Source organism: Rhinolophus ferrumequinum, chromosome 9, assembly GCF_004115265.2.
Source record: "Rhinolophus ferrumequinum isolate MPI-CBG mRhiFer1 chromosome 9, mRhiFer1_v1.p, whole genome shotgun sequence".
Classification (NCBI taxonomy): Eukaryota; Metazoa; Chordata; class Mammalia; order Chiroptera; family Rhinolophidae; genus Rhinolophus; species Rhinolophus ferrumequinum.
In genome coordinates, this window is record NC_046292.1 from 69,669,132 (window position 1) to 69,688,284 (window position 19,153).

A 19,153-nucleotide genomic window follows, 5' to 3' on the forward strand; every position below is an offset into this window, starting at 1 on the left:
GGAAAAGTGTGAGTTATTAACTGAGATGGGGAACACTATGGGTGGTACAGGTTTTCAGGGGGAAATTGGAAGTTCTGTTAGGAACAATTGAAATTTGAGATGTCCGCTAGTGGAAATATTAAATAGACAGCTGCTTATACCCATCTGGAGTTCAGGTGAAAGGCTAAGGCTGGAGATAGAAATTTGGGATTTGTCAGCATATGGATTATATCTAAAGCCATGAGATCACCAAGGGAGTGAATATAGCCAGAGAAGAAAAGAGATCCAAGAATTGCACTTGGGGTGCTCCCATGAGGTTGGGTTTTGAGGAAAAAACAAAGGATGTTAAAAAGTATCCAGTGAGGTTAGAGGAAAACCATGAAGGCATGGTATGGGAAAGCCAAGGGAAAATGTTTCCAAAAGGAGGAAGTGATGAATTGCAACAAATGCTGCTGATTAGCCAAGTAAAATTATTACTGAAAATGTCTGCTGGATTTAGCAATGACCTTGACAAGAGCAATTTCTGTGTCATGGTGGAAATGAAAAAGCCTGATTGGAGTAAGTTTAAGAGAGAATGGAAGAAACAGCATTAGGAATAGAAGTTGTAGACAATCCTTTTAAGGTTTACTGTAAAGGTGAACAGAGAAATGGGTTGGTTAGCTGGAGTAGGAAGCAGGAGAAATAACGGCATATTTATTTGCTATTGAGAATGGTCAGTGGAGAGGAGAAATTTGATGTTGTAAGAGAGACAGGAAAGAATTGTTAGAACTATATTCTAGAATAAACAAGAACAGATGGGAGCAGGCGTCCAGCTGCAAAGTTGGTCTCATGTAAGAGCATGCACAATTCATCTACTGCAATTGGAGGAAAAGCACACTCTACGTACAAATAAATGACAGTAGATGGATTGATGACCTTGTGGGCTAGGTTCACTTTTGTATGCTTTTATCTCATTTAAGCAATAAGCAAGACCTTCAGCTGAAAGTGAGGATGAGGAAGAGGTGCTGGAGATTTGAAGAGAGGAGAAGTTACGAAACAGTTATCTAGGAGTGGGAGAACGAATGGACTGGCCAGATAATAATACAATTGACAGATAAGGTTAAGGGAATATTTGAATAATAATAAGAGCACTTTGATTTTATACTGTTACTATTAGTGGGGCAAGAATTGAGCTTAAATTTTAGAAAATGGTGGAAAAACAATGCCAGGCAACTAAATCTAATACTAAAAAAACCCTTGATTTTTTTTAACCACTTACAGGTGCCGGCAAATTTACGATCTGAGGAACAGGAAATGGCAGGGCGGGGCCGTGACAGTCGGGTCTGCGGCTGCGCAGAAGCCCAGCGAGTGGAGGAGGCTCTCGGCGGCTAGAGCGGCCAGAGAACACGCCCGGGCCTCTCTGCTCTGCCAGCAGCGCGTCTCGTTGCTTGGGGAAGGTTCTGGAAGCTTAGGAGCAACCAAGTTGGCCCCAGGTATGTTTGCGGCCGCCTTGGGGATGATCCTGCCGAGGACCAGACTCTTCACATTATTCAGTGTTCGTTCTTCTGCCAATGTGTTTTTCCCTCAGACTTGCCAAGATCAAATCTTTACCTCAGGATTTGGGCGGGGTGAGGGAGGATCCTCCCCACACTTTTCTTCCTTTAGGAGTTGTGTTGGAAGAGGTTTCCTTAGGTTTTTCATGTGGGATTGTAGACCTGCTTCCTTTCCAGAAGTCTGGTCATCCACCCGGTGAATTTATATTTTATTTACTTTCGGTGTTGTTCGTAACTCCCTCTCCCCCAGGAAAAAATAAATCTTAAAAAGTAAAGAATGGAAGGGGCCATGAAAATCATTGCAGGCTAACCTCTCTCGTTTGACAACTGAGGAGACTGAGCGGGGGTGGGGGATGGGAGGAAGCCGTTTACGGGAGATTGTGCACCGTTCAATTTATTTAAACTTGAAAACTTGGGAAACACAAACAAAACCGTAACAGCCCAGAATACTACGTAGGGCCCTGGAACTGGCAAAGGCTTAAGAGGCCATTGGGTCCAAGTTTTTTATTTTCAGATGAGAGAGCAGGCCTGCTAGAGGTGAAGTGATATGCTCCAAGTCACACGGCTCTGGAGAGGTGGTCTAGGCGCGTTTCCTTAGAGATACTGAGGCTGCCTGCCTGCCTCAGCCCTATTTTTCCACATCATTCTTAGTTAACGGTACACTCTTGGGGATCTACTGCCCCCAATTACTTTGTCAATTATTAGTGCACAAAATTACTTAACCTCCCTTAACTGTAGTTAAATTGGTTACATTTGTTTATAAAACCTACATATAAGAGTGTAAAGATTTAAAAGGCTATGTGTTATGTGGGTATATTTTCAGGTGGGTTGTCATTAGCTAGACAGTGTATTAAATTGTATAGGGGGAAATAAAAATTGCAGCTCTTCTTCCAGCTAGCTGGCAAGACATTCAGAAACAAATATATATTTGTTGAGTGTCTGCAGTGCACCAGGTGTTGGAGATACAGTAGTTATTAGATAAAACAGAAGGTGTCCTTGCTCTCATGGAGCTAGTTAACTTGTCATTCATTCTTTCACTCATGCAATAAATGAGGAAATTATAGAGCAGCTGGTTTCAACGCAGCAGGAAGAACTTCCTAATCACTGGAGTTGTTCAAAAGGAGAATGAAACCGCCTTAGGAGATATTAACTCACCATCACTGAAAGTGACTTCCATTTGGATCATTTGATTTCTAAATTTCACTTTGAACTAATTTTGTATTCAGTACCATGGAGAATATAAATGTATTTGATGTTTAAAAGCTTGTGATTTAGGGGAAATGAAATATGTTTATAAATAATTTTGTTGGGCCAAATATGGTAATTGCTCAACAGAGGTGTTGTAAGGTGCATTCTGAGGAAGGAGAGATCTCACTTAGTTTGAGGGGATCAGGGATAGTTTCTTGCAGGAGGCAGGCTCTCTACTGGGCCTTGAAGGAGAGGGAAGATTTTTTTTTAATAGACTTTATTTTTTAGTACAGTCTTAGGTTTAGAGAAAAATTGAGACGATAATACAGTGTATTCCCACATACTCTATACCAAGTTTGCCCTATTAACATCTTACAGTACTGTGGTATGTTTGTTACAGTTAACGAACTAATGTTACTATATTATTATAACCAAAGTCCATAGTTTATTCATATTTCCTTAGTTTTTTTTTTTGCCTAATGTTCTTTTTTCTGTTCTAGGATTCCAACCAGTATACCACATTACATTTAATTGCAGTGTTTCCTTAGGTTCCTTTTGGCTGTGACAATTTCTCAGTGCTTCTTTGTTTTTGATGACCTTGACAGCTTTGTGGAGTGCTCGTTGGATATTTTGTAGGATACCCTATTATTGAAATTTTTTTGGAGTATTTCTTATGACGGGACGGGGGTTATGGGTAATTGAAAGGAAGATTACATCATATCAAGAGTACGTACTATTGACATGATTTATGTCTGTTGATGTTGACTTTGACCACCTGGCTGGGATACTATTTGTCAGGTTTCTCCAATGTTTCTGGAGACGGTGTCAGGAGATTTATCTCTTCTCCCTCATTTATTAATTTATTCAATCATTTATATCAGTATGGACTTATGGATATTTATTTTATACTTTGAATTATAAGATAATAGTATTTTATTTTGCTACTCAGATTTTTCCAGCTTTGGCTATTGGGATCTCTTTCACTTGGTTCCTCTTCTCTTTTGACATATCCCCTCACTGTGGTTTTTTCTTTAGTTATAGTTTTTGTTTTTAATCACTTCTTTACTTTCTGGCACTACAAAATGCCCTAGGCTCATCGTGTATATTTCCTGCCCCAATCCTAGAATCAATTTCTCCAAGGAGCCATTGTTCCTTTTATTGGAGAATGGTATTAGAAACCAAAGTCTGGCTAGGGGATCATTTCTTTTAGGCCCTTCTCTGCTGACAAAGCAAATAAATAAATGCATGTATACTAGTCCATGTATATACACATATCTATAACTATTTCTATATGTATTCATGTGTATCTGTGTTAAGCTAACAATGAGTTCCTACTGATGTTGCCAACTCTAATCTGCCAGCACATTCTAGCCTTGAGAGGTAGGATTAAAAAGAAAATGTAAACAAAAGTATGAGGAATAAAGTAGAAGAATGCTGTTACGGACATTCTTATACAAGTCTCCTAATACATGTTGCATGTATTTCTTTTGAGTATAAACTTAGGAGTGGAATTGCTGGGTTATAGTTTACGTGTATCTACAACTTAATAAATAATACCTGTCAAGAACTGTGAGAAGTCTGAGATTTTACCCCACTTGCAAGCTAACCCGTTAACTGTTTTATTAATGCTGGCAGAAGATACAAGATGCCTGAATTAGAAACAGAGGGTTTTTTTTAAAATTCAGGCAAAACCAGTAGCCAAAATTTCAGGTTCTTGTTGGTTCCCATGGCATTCAAATCCCACAGGGGATAGACGTGTGGGAATAACACAAGTGGACCTAGATGGATGCGCATACAGTTGGTTGTGTTAACAGAGAGGAACACTGAGTGGAAGACTAAACTATGTTCAGTCTATGAAAAGGTATAAATATGGTATAAATATGTAAAAATGCGATATAAAAGATTAAAAATGGCACACCTGTATAGGGTACTTACCATGAATGAAGCTTGTAGGCCTGGAAGTTTCTCTGGGTGAGTCAGTGATTGAGTGGGGAGTAAATGTGAAGCCTAGGACATTACTGTACGATACTGCATACTAAGGCTACACCAAATTTGTATATATAAAAAAGATACTTCTTCAATAATAACCTTAGCTTATTGTAACTTTTTTACTATTCTGTATAAACTTTTTAATTTTTGAAAACTTTTCGACTCTTTTGTAATAACACTTAGCTTAAAACACAAACACATTTTACAGCGCTACAAAAATATTTTCTTTCTTTATAGCCTTATTCTATAAGCTTTTTATGTTTTAAAATTATCTATCTATATACATATATATGTTTTCTTTTACTTTTTAAACTTTTTTGTTAAAAAACTAAGACAAAAACACACTGAAAAAGGTGTTCTGAGACCCAGTTTTTAATGTGTGTGTAGGAAGGGGCGGGGGGGATGGTTTCTCACATACCACCAAGCAATTCTTAGACTCAATGCCAGCAAGGAGTCTGAGGATTTAACTCAATTCTGACAATATCTACCTGGAGATAGCATCAGAATTCACAGGTTAAGGGTTCAGTCCTGTAAGACTGTCCACCCCGCCTCCTGCAGATGCCAGTCACAAGCCCAGGCTGTTTTCTGTACTTCTGACCGACTAGCTATAGATCTGAGATTTGATTAATTTGCTAGAGCAGCTCACTCAGAGAAACATGTTACTTACTAGCTCACTGGTTTATTACAAAAGGGCATAACTCAGGAACAGCCAGATGGAAGAGATGTATGGGGCAAGTTACGTGGGAAAGGCATGGAGCTTTCATGCCCTCTCCAGGTGTGCCACTCTCCCAGCACCTCCAAGTGTTTACCAACCACGAAGCTCTCTGAACGCTGTCCTTTTAAAAGGTTTTTATGGAGGCTTCATTACATAGTCATGGTTGATTATATCATTGGCCATTGGCAACTGATTCAACTCCAGCCCTCCTCAGAGGTTTCGGGTTCCAACCCTTCTAATCACATGTTCCAACCCTTCTAATCACATGTTTGGATCTCCTGGTGACCAGCCCCCATCCTTAGATGCTTTCTAAAAAGTAATTTCATTAACATAACAAAAGACACCTGTCTTTATCACTCTCAACACTTAGGAAATTCCAGAAGTTTTAGGAGCTCTATGCTAGAAATGGTATTAACACCAAATATGTATTTTTCATTATAAACTACAGTATCACAAACACACACTAGCCTCAGCCTACACAGAATCAGGGACATCAATATCACTGTCTTCCATGTCCGTGTCTTGTCCCACTGGAAGGTCTTCAAGGGCAACTAGACACATGGAGCTGTCCTCTCCTATAATAACAATGCCCTTTTCTGGAATACCTCCTGAAGGACCTGAGCCTCTTCTTGAGGAGATGTATTTCTTCAGAAATACATCCATTGTGGTTTGCTTAATTTTCTTCTTTTTTTTCATCATGGATTTGCTTATAAGCAAATAATGAACCTTGAACATCCCTCTCGATGAAAACCCTTTCGTGTTGGGGTCCATGTTTTCAAACTTTTTAAGGGGCTTGTTGAGGTCTATAAAAGCTGCTAAACTCTTCACTGAATTTTCTGGGGGTTCTTTTTCTTCTCTTGCAGGTTCCTTTCCTCTTGCATTTTCTTTAGCTATGCATTCCTGTTCTTACAACTTCTCATTAAGTCAGTTCCTCAGGAACCACCTCTAGGAGCTCAAGTCATTTTCATCCAACACCCAAGCTAAAGTTATTTGCCCTCTCAACAGCTTTGTTGATTTTTGCAACCTTTGTGCTATGGCTGCAAGACCATAGGATGGTTATGATGTCACTAGGAGTTTTTCAGCTCCATTATAATCTTATGGGTCCACCATCATACATGCAGTCTGTTGTTGACCAAAATGTTGTTGTGCAGTGTATGACTGTATAATAAAGGTGATGTAGACAATATCACACTCAAAGGTGAAAAACTGAAAGATCAGGAACGGGGTGAAGGAAGGGGGGGTGGGCAGTCTTATAGGACTGAACCCTTAACCTGTGGATTCTGATGTTATCTCTGGGTAGATAGTGTCCGAATTGAGTTGAAATCTCAGACTCTCTGCTGGCGCTGGGTCCAAGAATTGCTTGGTGGTATGTGAGAAACTACCCACACACACATACAGATGTTGGAAACTGGGTCTCAGAACACTCCTTCCAGTGAGTTTTTGTCTTATTTTTTTAACAAAAAAGTTTGGAAAGTAAAATAAAAATAAAACATTTTAAAACATAAAAAGCTTATAGAATGAGGCTATAAAGAAAGTATTCTTTTTTTTATTGGGGAAGGGGAGCAGGGCTTTATTGGGGTACAGTGTGTACTTCCAGGACCCTTCTTCCAAGTCAAGTTGTTGTCCTTTCAATCTTAGTTGTGGAGGGCGCAGCTCAGCTCCAGGTCCAGTTACTGTTGCTAGTTGCAGGGGGCGTTGCACACCATCCCCTGCGGGATTCGAGGAATTGAACCGGCAACCTTGTGGTTGAGAGCCCACTGGCCCATGTGGGAATCGAACCGGCAGCCTTCGGAGTTAGGAGCATGGAGCTCCAATCGCCTGAGCCACTGGGCCGGCCCAAGAAAGAAAGTATTTTTATAGAGCTGTAAAATGTGTTTGTGTTTTAAGCTAAGTGGCCATTCTATTCAACATAGTATTGGAAGTCCTGGCTAGATCAGTTAGGCAAGACAAAAAAATAAAAGACATCAAAATTGAAAGTAAAATTGTCCATATTTGTAGACATGATCTCATATATAGAAAACCCTAAAGACCCCATTAAAAAAAAACCCCAAAACTTAGAACTAACAAATTCAGTAAAGTTGCAAGATACAAAATCAACATACAAAAATTAGTTGCATTTCTATATACTAACAATGAGCTATATGAAAAGGAAATTAGAAAAATATCCCATTTACAATAGCATCAAAAAGAATAAAATACTTAGGAATAAACTTAAGTAAGGAGATGAAAGACTTGTATACTGAAAACTACAAAATATTGATGAAAGAAATAGAAGACACAAATAAATGGAAAGGCATCTTGTGTCCATGGATTGGAGGACAATGTAGTTAACAGGTCTATATTATCCAAAGTGAGCCCATTCACTTTCACACTGTAGGTGTATATGACCTTTGGAATATTAGCCTCAAAAAATGAATTGGAAACTGTTCCCTTCTCCTCTATTTTCTGAAATAATTATTTGATAGGATTCACTAGTGAAGCCATCTGGGTCTTGGCTTTTCTTTGTGGGAAGATTTTTAACTACTAATTTGATTTCTTTACCTGTTAATAGACCTATTTAGATTTCTATTTTCTCATTTCTAGTTCTTCACTACCGATACTTTGTGTCTTTCTTAGAAAAGTGTCCATTTCTTCTAAGTCATCAAATCTTTTTGGCACAAATTTGCTAATAGTATTGCCTTATAATCTTTTTCACTTCTGAAAGGTCAGCAAAGATTATCCTTTCAGTCCAGATTTGGTAGTTTATATCCTCTTTTTTTCTTAGTGTAGTTAAATGTCAATTTTGTTGATCTTTTCAAAGAACCAACTTTTTATTTCATGAATTTTCTCTATTTTTTTCTGTTTATTTCATTGATTTCTGCTTAAATCTTTGTTATTTCTTTTTAATTGCTTTGGGTTTAATTTGTTCTAGGTTTTTTTAAAAAGTGAAGTAAGGTACTAATTGGAAATCCTTCTTCTTTTATAATTTAGTCTTTTAAAGCTATAAATTTTTAAGTACTGCTTTACCTATGTCCCATAAATGTTGTGTTTTTGTTTTCATTCAATTCAAAGTATTGTCTAATTTCCATTGTGATTTCTTTGATTCATGAGTTACGTATAAGTGTGTTTTTAATTCCAAGTATTTGGGAATTTCCCCAATTTTTTCTTTATATTGATTTTTAATTTAATTCTGTTGTGGTTAGAGGACATAGTTTATATGACTTCTTTCATGTATCTTGGATCTCTGTTAGGTGGATATACATTTTTAATTGTTATATATTTCTGAAATATTGACCCTTTCATCAATATAGAGTATCTATCTTTGTCTCTAGTGATATTTCTTAGCTTAAAGTCTATTTTTTAAATTAATATAGTCACTACAGCTCTCTTATGGTTACTGTTTGCATGATGTATCTTTTTCTGTTCTATTACTTTCAATATATGTATATCCTTGAATCTAAAGACAGCATATAGTCAGATTTTGCTTTTACTGGAACATTTCACCCATTCACATTTAATGTAATTATTCAGTAAGAATAATTAAACTGAACAATGGAATACAATAGAGAACCCCAAATTCAAAAACAAAAGAATAGAGAACCCAGAAAGAGACCTATGCACATTTGGAAACAATGTATGACTAAGGTGGCATTGCAAATGACCAGGGGGAGGAAGAAATACTGAATAATTAGTGTTGGGACAACTAGATAGCTACATTTTTAGTATATGTGCTGCCGACATGAGCACTAGATAGCCATACTTAAAAAAATGAAATTGGTTTCCTATTTCAGACTATACAAAAATTCAGGTGGATTAAAGACTTAAATTTGAAACGTCAAACTAAAACTTTAGAAGACAATGGAAGAGAATGAGACTATCTGTGACTTTGAGGTAGGGAAGGATTTCTTGAATAAGAAACAAAAAGCACTAACCATAAATGAAAAGAGTGATAAATTTGACAATATTGAAAATTTAAACTTGTGTTTAGCAAATATTACCATAAAGAAGGGGAAAAGACAAGTCCATACTGGGAGAAAAAACACATAGCTGATAAACATTGATATCCAGAACATATAACGAAATCCTTCAAATGAATGATAAAAAGAAAAAAAGTGCACAAAAGACATAAGCATTTCACAGAAGTGGAAACATGGCTTAAGGGTGTTCGGTTTCAATAAAGAGCAGGACAGGGCCTATTTAAACCACAATGAAATTCCATTTTTACTACTAGATTTATAGTAATTAGTTTTTACCTTTTTCCTCACCAATCTCGGACATGTATACCTTACACTTTAGTGCCCTGAACTTTTTGAAATTCTCTTATTACACCATTTTCTTTTATTATCTGCGTGCCAATGTACAGTGTTTGTTGTGTTGTTATTGTTGCCTAGAATGCTCTTCCTAGTCTTAGCGCAGTGGGTCTTCAAGTATGGTTTCCAGACCAGTATCAATAGCATCACTAATGTACTTGTTAGAAATGCAAATATCCTGGCCCTCCTCCTAAACTGTCTTTTGAAGGATGTTTATATAGTAAAAACTTTATAAGTTAGACGTAGAATTTCCCTCTAGAGCCAGAGGGTAGGTTTGCTTGCAACCCATTATAAAAATCCTGTGCTCAGGGTTTCTTTCCTCTGATACAACCCACAGTGTGGGCTGTTACCTAGCCTTGTCCCATCACTCTGTGGGAATTGGTCTTGGGGAACTTCCACAAGTAAATGATGATACTCTTTGCTGTGAGTAAAAAAACTGTCCTTTCTCTCTAATTCAAGTCTTAGGTTTTTTACTGTATCCATGAAACTTTGGCAGGCAAACTATTTAGCTTTCCAAGTAGGAGAGCTAGGCTAGCTTGTAAGTAGACCTTTCATAGTTCTTGACACAAATCTTTTTTCTTTAAGTTAGTGCTCTGAAATGGAAACCATTGCTTTTAATAGTTGTTACTAGGAAGCTTAGTATTGAATAAACTTACTTTACAAGACAGATACTTTTTCAGTGTTAAATTTTGACTTTCAAATATTCTTTAGAATGTCTCCATTATCCTAGTTTTATTTCTATCTTTAATTTACACATTTATCAAACATTTCTATGTGTTCTTTTTGTTCTTATTTTTCTCAGATTGTGGCAGCATTAGAAGCTGAGTTGATCCAAAGATAGACAGATGGCTGAAAGTGCTGGAAAAGAAAATATAAAATGGACGACCACCATTATTATTAGCTCATCTCTTAAGGTAAAGAGGCATTTGGGCCATTAATCTTTAAATTAAAAAATAAAAGCAGTTGAGCAATAGTTTTAAAGATCCTTAGCTTGATTATCCAAAGTTGTGTGGATCAGTATTACATAAGCTAAATGTATTTTAAAGATAAGTTATAAACTTTACTGCATCCATTTTCAACATCCTACTTCTCTAAATATTTGAAAGTTGGAAATTTTCTAAAGTCCTTTTTTTCTCTCTAAGCCTGTTCTAGTAGAGATGTTAAGGAATTCCAGAAACAGTATCGCATATGCACATAAACATTACTTAAGGTTTTTTGAGAGAAAAAAAGAAACAGATTTGTCTACTCTTAGTGAGTGACATAGGGAGGAGCAGTCAATTTAATTGTCACCTCCTTGGCTTATCTTTCTTCTGACTGCTTTTCCGATTTTGGCACTCGATAGTTTAAAGTATGAACTTCTTTTTATATTTTGAGGATTCGTGAATCTGTGAATTGGTGTCATTTGTCAAGTTCTTACTCATCATCTCCTTTAATATTACTTCTGTCCTATTCCCATGCTCCTTCCCCTCTTAACTCCTCTTATATGTGTGTTAGATCGTCTACTAATATTTCCATGCATTTTGATCTCTTTCACCATTTCTGTGTCTGTGGGCTGCAATCTAGGTAATTTCATGAGTTCTGTCTTACATGTCAGTATTTCTATTTTTAGTCGTGTTAAACTTATCCATTGAGAGTATTTTGCTTTTTGTTTTTTTCAGTTTTGTTTGACTTTTTTCAATTATGAAATATACATAGGGAAAAGTACATAAAAATGTATAAACCACTTAATAGACTTATTATAGAATACTATGTAGCCTATCAGATCAACAAAGAGGACATTACTAATTCCCTTTCCCTTCAGGACTTTTTAAACTATAGCAATGATAAAATACTAATCATATTAGATATTTATAGCTTTAATTATGTCAAATATGTATAAAACCTACAATTTTTCTATTACTGTAATTACCACATTTATTTTAATATTAGTTACACAATTAAATAGATTCAGTGTTCACTTCTAGTTTTCATGCAAAGGTAAGTCTTTCTAACACCTAACTTTATTAGTGATCCATCAGACAAGCCTCAGGCATAGAGAAAATGTTCTTTCCCTGGAGGAGCCAACATTATCAGACATAGCTTTCAAAAATGTAGAGACTCTATTCTTTTTCATGTGTTTTGTTTGGGGTTACATATGTCTCTGAGTTTCATCAAATGTAAAATTTGCTTTTGTTTCTCATTTTCCTCTCTGCCTTTGTGTACTTTCCAAAGAAAGAAGGGAACACCGTCACTTTTATTCCAATAGTTCCTATTATTTAATAATTTAAATGGTGGTTTATATGCTATTTGTACACATAAATCTTTTTTTTGCGAATTATTGTTTTAGAAAAAATTTTAGAAGTAGAATAGTTGGATTGAAAAAAGTGGCATGCACATTTTTAAACTTTTGATATGTATTGTCAAGTTATCTTCCAGAATGTTGTTATTTATACTCCTATCAGCAGTACCTACATAAGAGGGTCAACTTACCCTCAAGTTGCCAATTCCATGTATTATCATATGAAAACTTTTATTAATTTGATAGCTTATATTTTATATTTATTTGATAACAAGGGGGAGTAAACATTTTTCATATATATATTCATTATGTTAATTTGTTCTATTATTGTATCTTTCCTTTTTTCTATTGGCATAAAATCTAAGTTTTTATTCTTTCAAAATATTAAAAATAATATACATTTGTATTACAATATTTTACAATTATTTTACAAATATTTTTACAAATATTTTACAAATATTTACAATATTTTACAAATATTATACAATGTATTACAATATTAATATACATTTGTATTATAATATTGTATTACAATGTAATTGTATTACAATAATATACATTTGTATTACAAAATTTTCTCAGGTTTTTTGCCTTTCAATATTATTTTATGATGTAGGTTGCAAATTATTATTTCTAGTTAATCTTAAGGAATTAAGACAGCTGTTTTTATTATATAGCAAATATAACAGTGTTTTTTCTTTTAAGATTTCTGGAATAGCTCTTATTTTTATAAAATTTTTTATATCTCAGCTTAGATAAATATATGTTACACATATATGCACATGATCACATACAAATCATCATTACAAATCATATAGTCCTGAGTCCGATTCTGTTCTGTTCAATTTGTGTATTAAATATTGAATCATTATCACACTTTTCAATTCATTGTAGTTTTGTGATGTATCTTAAAACCTGGTAAGGAATATTCCTTCCATACTATTCTTATGTTGTTTTTGAAACATATTTATTCTTCTGGCCAGAGAATCAGCAAACTATGGCCTGTGGCCTGGCCCATGGCCTATTTTTGCCCAGCCAGTGAGTTAAGAATGGTTTTCACATTTTTAAAGGCTTGTAAAAAAAGAAAGGTTAAAAAAGAGAAGGAGGGAGGAAGGGAGTTGAACTTTGTGAAATTGCCATTTCTGTGATTTAAAATTTCATGTTGGCACTCTTAATTTTCTAATAAACTCTGTATCAGTTAAGTGCCCATTTTTATTTGTTTTTATTTATATTTCCTTCCTTATGAATAGATTTACTAGGTAGAGCACTAGTTTTACAGATTATTAATAGATGTTACATATGTAGAAAGAAGTATTGTAATGGATTTTATTTGGAGTGCTGGTATAAAAAAAGTTACAAAAGTTTTTTTACTGCACTACTCTTCAGAGCCTATAGTGGATCAAATGCATTGTTATTTCCCCAAAGGAGGTGAAACAGTATTTAGTGCTTCTCAAGCTTATTTGAATAAGGAACATATTTTAATATCTTATGGGGCTAATATTCCATGAAACATACTTTGGAAAATCTAGTCTTAGCTCTTAGTTATTTTGAAAAATTAACTCTTCAACTTACCTATTTTCTCTTGATTCAATACTTTCTAATTTTATCATTTTTTTTAATTATTTTTATCATAATTCTTTTAGTTGGCTCCCCCATAAGATAGGATTGAAATTCATTAGCAGGGATACATGGGTCCTCACGATCTGTCAGCAGTTACTCCTGACACTGTCCCCAAATTGACTCATATACACCTTACACACTTAGCATATAAGAATCACTTTCAGGTCTGAATGCCTTTGCCTGTGTTATTCTTTCTGTCCATGTTGTTCTCACCTTTGTCTTCCTTCACTTGTCTGTTTAATAAACTGCTTTCCACTTCAAAGATTTGACTCAAATTTTATGAAGCTTTCCTGACTCTTTCACATCTGTCACATCTTTTTATATAGTTTCTGGTTCTTTGCCAAAATTCTCAACCTTGTCTTTTATCTTCTTGAACATAGTAAACAGCTATTTTAAGGTATATATCTGACATCTGCACTCTATGTATCCCTTGTGAGTCTACTTCTGTTTCCTGATGTTTGTGATGTTTCTTTCATGCAATCTTGTCTCTTTGTATGTCTGTTTACTTTTTATTGTGTGTTGCAATTTATATTTGAAAAATTGTTTCTAGAAATAATTTGAGGCCTAAAGTAGTGTTCTGTTACTCTAGAGAAGTCATATTCTGCAAGAGAATTAAACCCTGGATGGCAGAGGGTTGCCAGATAAAATACAGGACACTCAAATTTCAGTTTTTCATAAACAATGAATTTAGTAAAAGTATACCCCAAATATTGCATGGGACATACTTATGCTAAAAAATTATCATGTTTATCTGAAATTCAAATTTAACTGGGTGTTCTATATTTTTATTTGTTAATCTGGCAACCCAAGCCTTAAGGTGTCTATTGTATATAATAAATGAACTTATCTCCTGTGCATCTAGAATGGTACTAGTTGTAGGAGAATTAAGAAAATAGTTACCCAAATCATTTTCTTGGTGCTGTAGTTCAAATGAGGAGACCTGCTTGAGAAAGGTTGCTCTGGGGAGTGCTTCTGCAAGGTGCCAGGGAGCTCTAGTAATACAGTATCACTTTAATACAATTTCAGGGATTGAAGTGATTTGAAGGTAAGCTGCAGTCCCCCTGAGAGCTGTTCTACTTTTGTCAAAAGCTCTGTTCAGCCTCTCATCTGTCTTTTTCTGAATTGGCAGATGCCCTCGGGGAAAATATGGCCTAAATGTTGGTCTGATGTCTTCGAATTTCTGTATAGATCTTGGTCTTGTAATTTTTCACTATTCTGCTAGCTCTCTGATGTATTCATGCAGATTTAAAAAATTGTCCAGCTTTTCCGGTTGCCTTCAGCAGGAGGGTTGGCCTAAATTACTTAGTCTGCCGTCGCTGGAAGCAACGTATAATTTTAAAACAGTAAGAGAAACTCATGGGAAGTGTCATAGTTGAACTCTAGGTCAGGATCTGTTTGAATGGCACAGATCCTGTGCCACTGGGAAGGAAAGGAAGTGTGTATTTTATACCTAATTCCAGCCTGTGTGTTTAAAGTATACATGATCTGAGAAAAAATATAAAATAAAATTAATATACCTCAAATAAGGGATTTTTGTCTACTTGGAGAATAACAAGCTTGAGTTTTTGTCCAATCAGGAAACACTGTTAACCGCTTATGTTTTAGTGTCTTGGGTCTTATGATCTAATTACTTGGTGGAATAGGAAATGAGATGACTTTTGAAATGGTTAGCATTTAAACCAAAAGTTTGGTTGCTGTGTTCATACATGTTTTCTGACTTACCTAAGGCTTAAAACATATTAAAGGTAACTGTGATGTAAACAGATGAACTGGAGAATTGGTGTCTCCACGTGGTATACTGTCTGGCACTTCACGGCTCTGTCAGCCATCTAAGACACATCACCACCCACCTTCCAGTTATACGTTAATGCATGTTAGAATCCATCTCCAAGTTGTTTTTTAAAAAGAAGTTTGCATTTGCTCTAGTATTTATAGTTTAGTTCTTTAATTCTGTCCTTAATTTCTGTTCCTAAGTAACATAACTAGTACACAACTCATTTCCAAATCTACAGTTGGTGTTTGAGCAGAACTGAAATTTTTTGCTTTTTTTTTTCCTCCATAGAAAGCAATGCTTAATGTCTCTTTTGATGATCAAGTCTTTAAGTGGTATAGTTATAAAAGAAACTATTAAACTTATTTTATTAGCTTTAATTAAAAAAAAACTATTCTAAATGTGTGTTAAGTTTGTATTTCTGAAAATTTTTTTAAAGAATTGTGAAGTTGCAACCACCCTAGAAAATCGAAGCCACAAGATTCGATACTCAGATTCAGTGGAAAATGGATCAATTGTATTTTCTGTTACTGGTACAGTACATTTGTTAATTGCTTTAAGATTCCTATAAAATATGTGAGTATAAGTTCTAATAATTTGGTAGTTCATTAACCACATAATAAGCTGAAGTATTATCTTCTGGGAGAGGTAAATGTGTAAAATTTTGTTACTGCTGTAAAAGCAGTACATATGGCCAATTACAAAATATATCCCTTTTTAAGATTACAATTGTTGAACTATAGCTGAACCAGTGGAGTCTGGTAGAGGATTGTTAAAAACTACTTGCTTTGGAACTGGTATGAAAATAGAACTAAGCCACCTCCCCAATAATCAATACCTGTATTAAAGTATTACCTGTATTAACAAAGAAGTCAACATCACAATATTGGTCAAAATCCACATACATAAACAATATAGGAGAACGTTTTTCATGACTTTGTACAAGTTTGCTGAATGTAATATAAACAAATATTAACTAAAAGAATCAAATGGGGACAGATGTTCCCAAAATCATAATACTGTACGACTGAGTCATGGGCAAAGTACAGGATGGAGTTAGATTAGGATATGAGAAGGCTGGGGACATGGGAAGGGGGCAGCTCCACTTGTGCTTGGGAAGTGACAAAAGTGGTTAAAAGAGGGGGAAATGAAGGAATTTATCAGGAGGGTTGCAAATAGATCTGTACTGTAGCAGAGGTTTTGGAAGGCAGGCACTTTCAGAAACTCCTAGAAATACGAGTAGACCTCCAGGCTGAAAGTGGTCCAACCTCAAGCTCATCATTCCTGGCAGAATAGAGAGCCCTCTAGGGAGAAGTAAATATTTTTGGTGAACACCTACCATGTACTTTGACTTTTTATACATTATCTTTAATACTTTCAACAAACTTATCAAAGAATTATTACTCCAATCTTACAGATGAAGCAATTTAGGTTCAGAGAGGTTATTTAAATTGCCCAAGTTCCTCAATTAGCATAGAAACACAATTTCCTTAGATTATGTCTTTTAAAGAACTAATTTTATCATTTTTTACAGAGCTAATTAGATCAAGTTTCCCTTCTGGACCATTCGTATAGGCCTGATACTGTTTCAGAAATCCTAGATATGTTTACTGAGTGTATTTTATATAAAAGTTTATGGTACAAAGGTTCTCCAAGAAATAATTGAAGGCTTGCTTAAGACTACCTTTCTTTAGTTGATTTTCAGCATTTAAAAATCGTTATAACATGGAAAATTAACTTTTAAGTAAAATTAGGTACTATCTTCATTTGTGGACAATGCCTTAGTCTGAAAAAGAAAATGGTTACTGTCCCAAAAATTTTGTTTTCCTTAAATATTTAGAGTAAGTCATCCTTTTATAGAGCACTTCAAAGAACTACCTGTTATTTTGTTGTGTAAGAATTTTGTTAAGTAATTTCTACTTTTTATGGGTTCGGGGCCTGGACACTTACAGCTGTTTTGATTTTACTGAGTTTACAAAAATATTTTGATTAGTATGGCAAAGATTTTTTATATTACATTCACTTTTCCTAGGAGTTGCATTTTTATTGATGGATGCTAAAGAATGCTTTATGTCAACTGAAGAAACAGTTCTAGCCAAAATTGAGAAGTTTATTAACATTCACCGAAATAGTTTTTTGGTTCTGTCTGCTGCCCTCCACGGGCCCGAGGAATGGAAACTGATGTTCAGGATTCAGCAGAGGTATGGAAGAATGGCACTACAGACTTATTTTTGTGTTTACTTCAGTTCTTAATTCTTTTAGGCAGGTGAGTTATGTTTTTCCAAAAGATAAACTTTATAAGGTTAACCTGTCATATTTTATATAATGCAGGTTAAATAGCTATTCTGTGAATCAGGGTGACAAGTTTCTAAGTTCATGCTGATTTACGGGATTCTCCTGTAAGAACAAACCAAAAATGAACACTTTTCATTTAAGTTCTGGCTACAAAGCCGTGTCAATTCCTCCATTCAGTAAGGCAGAGCATGAATGAATAAATAAAACACAAACAATACGGATTTGTCTCTTCTTTCCACTTGAGGTAACAGATGTATTTAACAGATGTAAGTCATATGATGTATTTAACTTATGAATTGTTTTTTTAGATTCCTGGGTAGTAATTTACGGATACTTCCAGTACACAACACAGTAAATGCTATTAATCTTATGTGCACCATAGCTAAGGTGAGTCACCTGAGGAAAATGACACATACATACATACAGTTGAAGGTTCTTGACTTCAAAATGCACAACCTCTGGAGCAGCATTGACAAATATTCTGCTTCTGTTCCCTTCAGAGAAGTTGCTATTTTCAGTATGCCATTCTTTCCCAAGCCTGGACTCAGCCTTCAAGTCTTCTCTATTTCTGGTAGCCACTACTAGAATGACTCATTTTGGGCCAAAAGAGCATTTGGCCATGTATATACTGTGTTGGCCTTATTGGTTATTTAAATCTTCCTTTAAATTCTAAAGGATAAATATTGGTCAGGTTGTAGTCATGAACTGTCAAGAGTGCAAACATACTATTTTATAGAATGCTGTCCACCCGTTGTCTCCTTTCTTTTCATGCTTATCCTCCTTTGTGAACTGTGCCCCCAATTCGCCTAGGCCATTAGGTGTTCCTTACTCTTACACTTCGAACAGTTACATTAAAGCAGTTCTTACAGTATTCTACTTTTTGGCATGCAGGTTTGAAATTCTTTAAGACAGATAGGTATCTGTTACTCTAATTAACTCATACGTAGTATTTAGCACACAGAAGGTGATTGATACTTGTTGAGTAATTGAAAGTTAGGTATTTTATGTGACCCCGTAAAAATAACCTTATTTCTATAAATAATGTTTCATGTTTGTATCTTCTTCCAGATCACTGCCAAACCACACATAGATAGCATCTGCTGCAGAATGATAACAACTAAAGCATACATCATTGAGCAAAGTCCTGTTTGGAAAACACTTCAAAAGATAAAACTGAGTAGTGATTCATTTAACCCAAATTAGAGTATGAATTATAAGTGTTCTTTTGGAAGAATATTAAACTAATTATGTTGAATTATAATGTTCAAATATATAAAGGTTTTTAAAATTTAAAATAAAATATATACAAAACTGATTATTTTTAGTTTTGAGTAATTCCTTTAATGTTTAGGAAAATTGATACATACATATAAAACTCAGATGCAGTTTCTTAATGATACAAATTAAATTGGATAGACAAATATTTATTAGGAAATTAAAAAAACAGCCTTTTCTAATTAGCTCCTTAGACTAGGAAAAGTCATATGTACTTTTCAC

General features: G+C 35.0%; 1 protein-coding gene across 1 annotated transcript; it reads left to right on the plus strand.

Annotated features, from left to right (window-relative positions):
- The first annotated feature begins 1,388 nt into the window (after positions 1–1,388).
- Positions 1,389–18,981, plus strand: C9H1orf146 (chromosome 9 C1orf146 homolog). The gene is made up of 6 exons (XM_033114103.1): positions 1,389–1,451; positions 10,495–10,606; positions 15,801–15,894; positions 17,394–17,562; positions 17,965–18,043; positions 18,725–18,981. Exons 2-6 carry the CDS (start codon positions 10,538–10,540, stop codon positions 18,857–18,859), a joined length of 546 nt encoding a protein of 181 aa, XP_032969994.1. The 5' UTR covers positions 1,389–1,451; positions 10,495–10,537; the 3' UTR covers positions 18,860–18,981.
- The last annotated feature ends 172 nt before the right edge of the window (positions 18,982–19,153 follow it).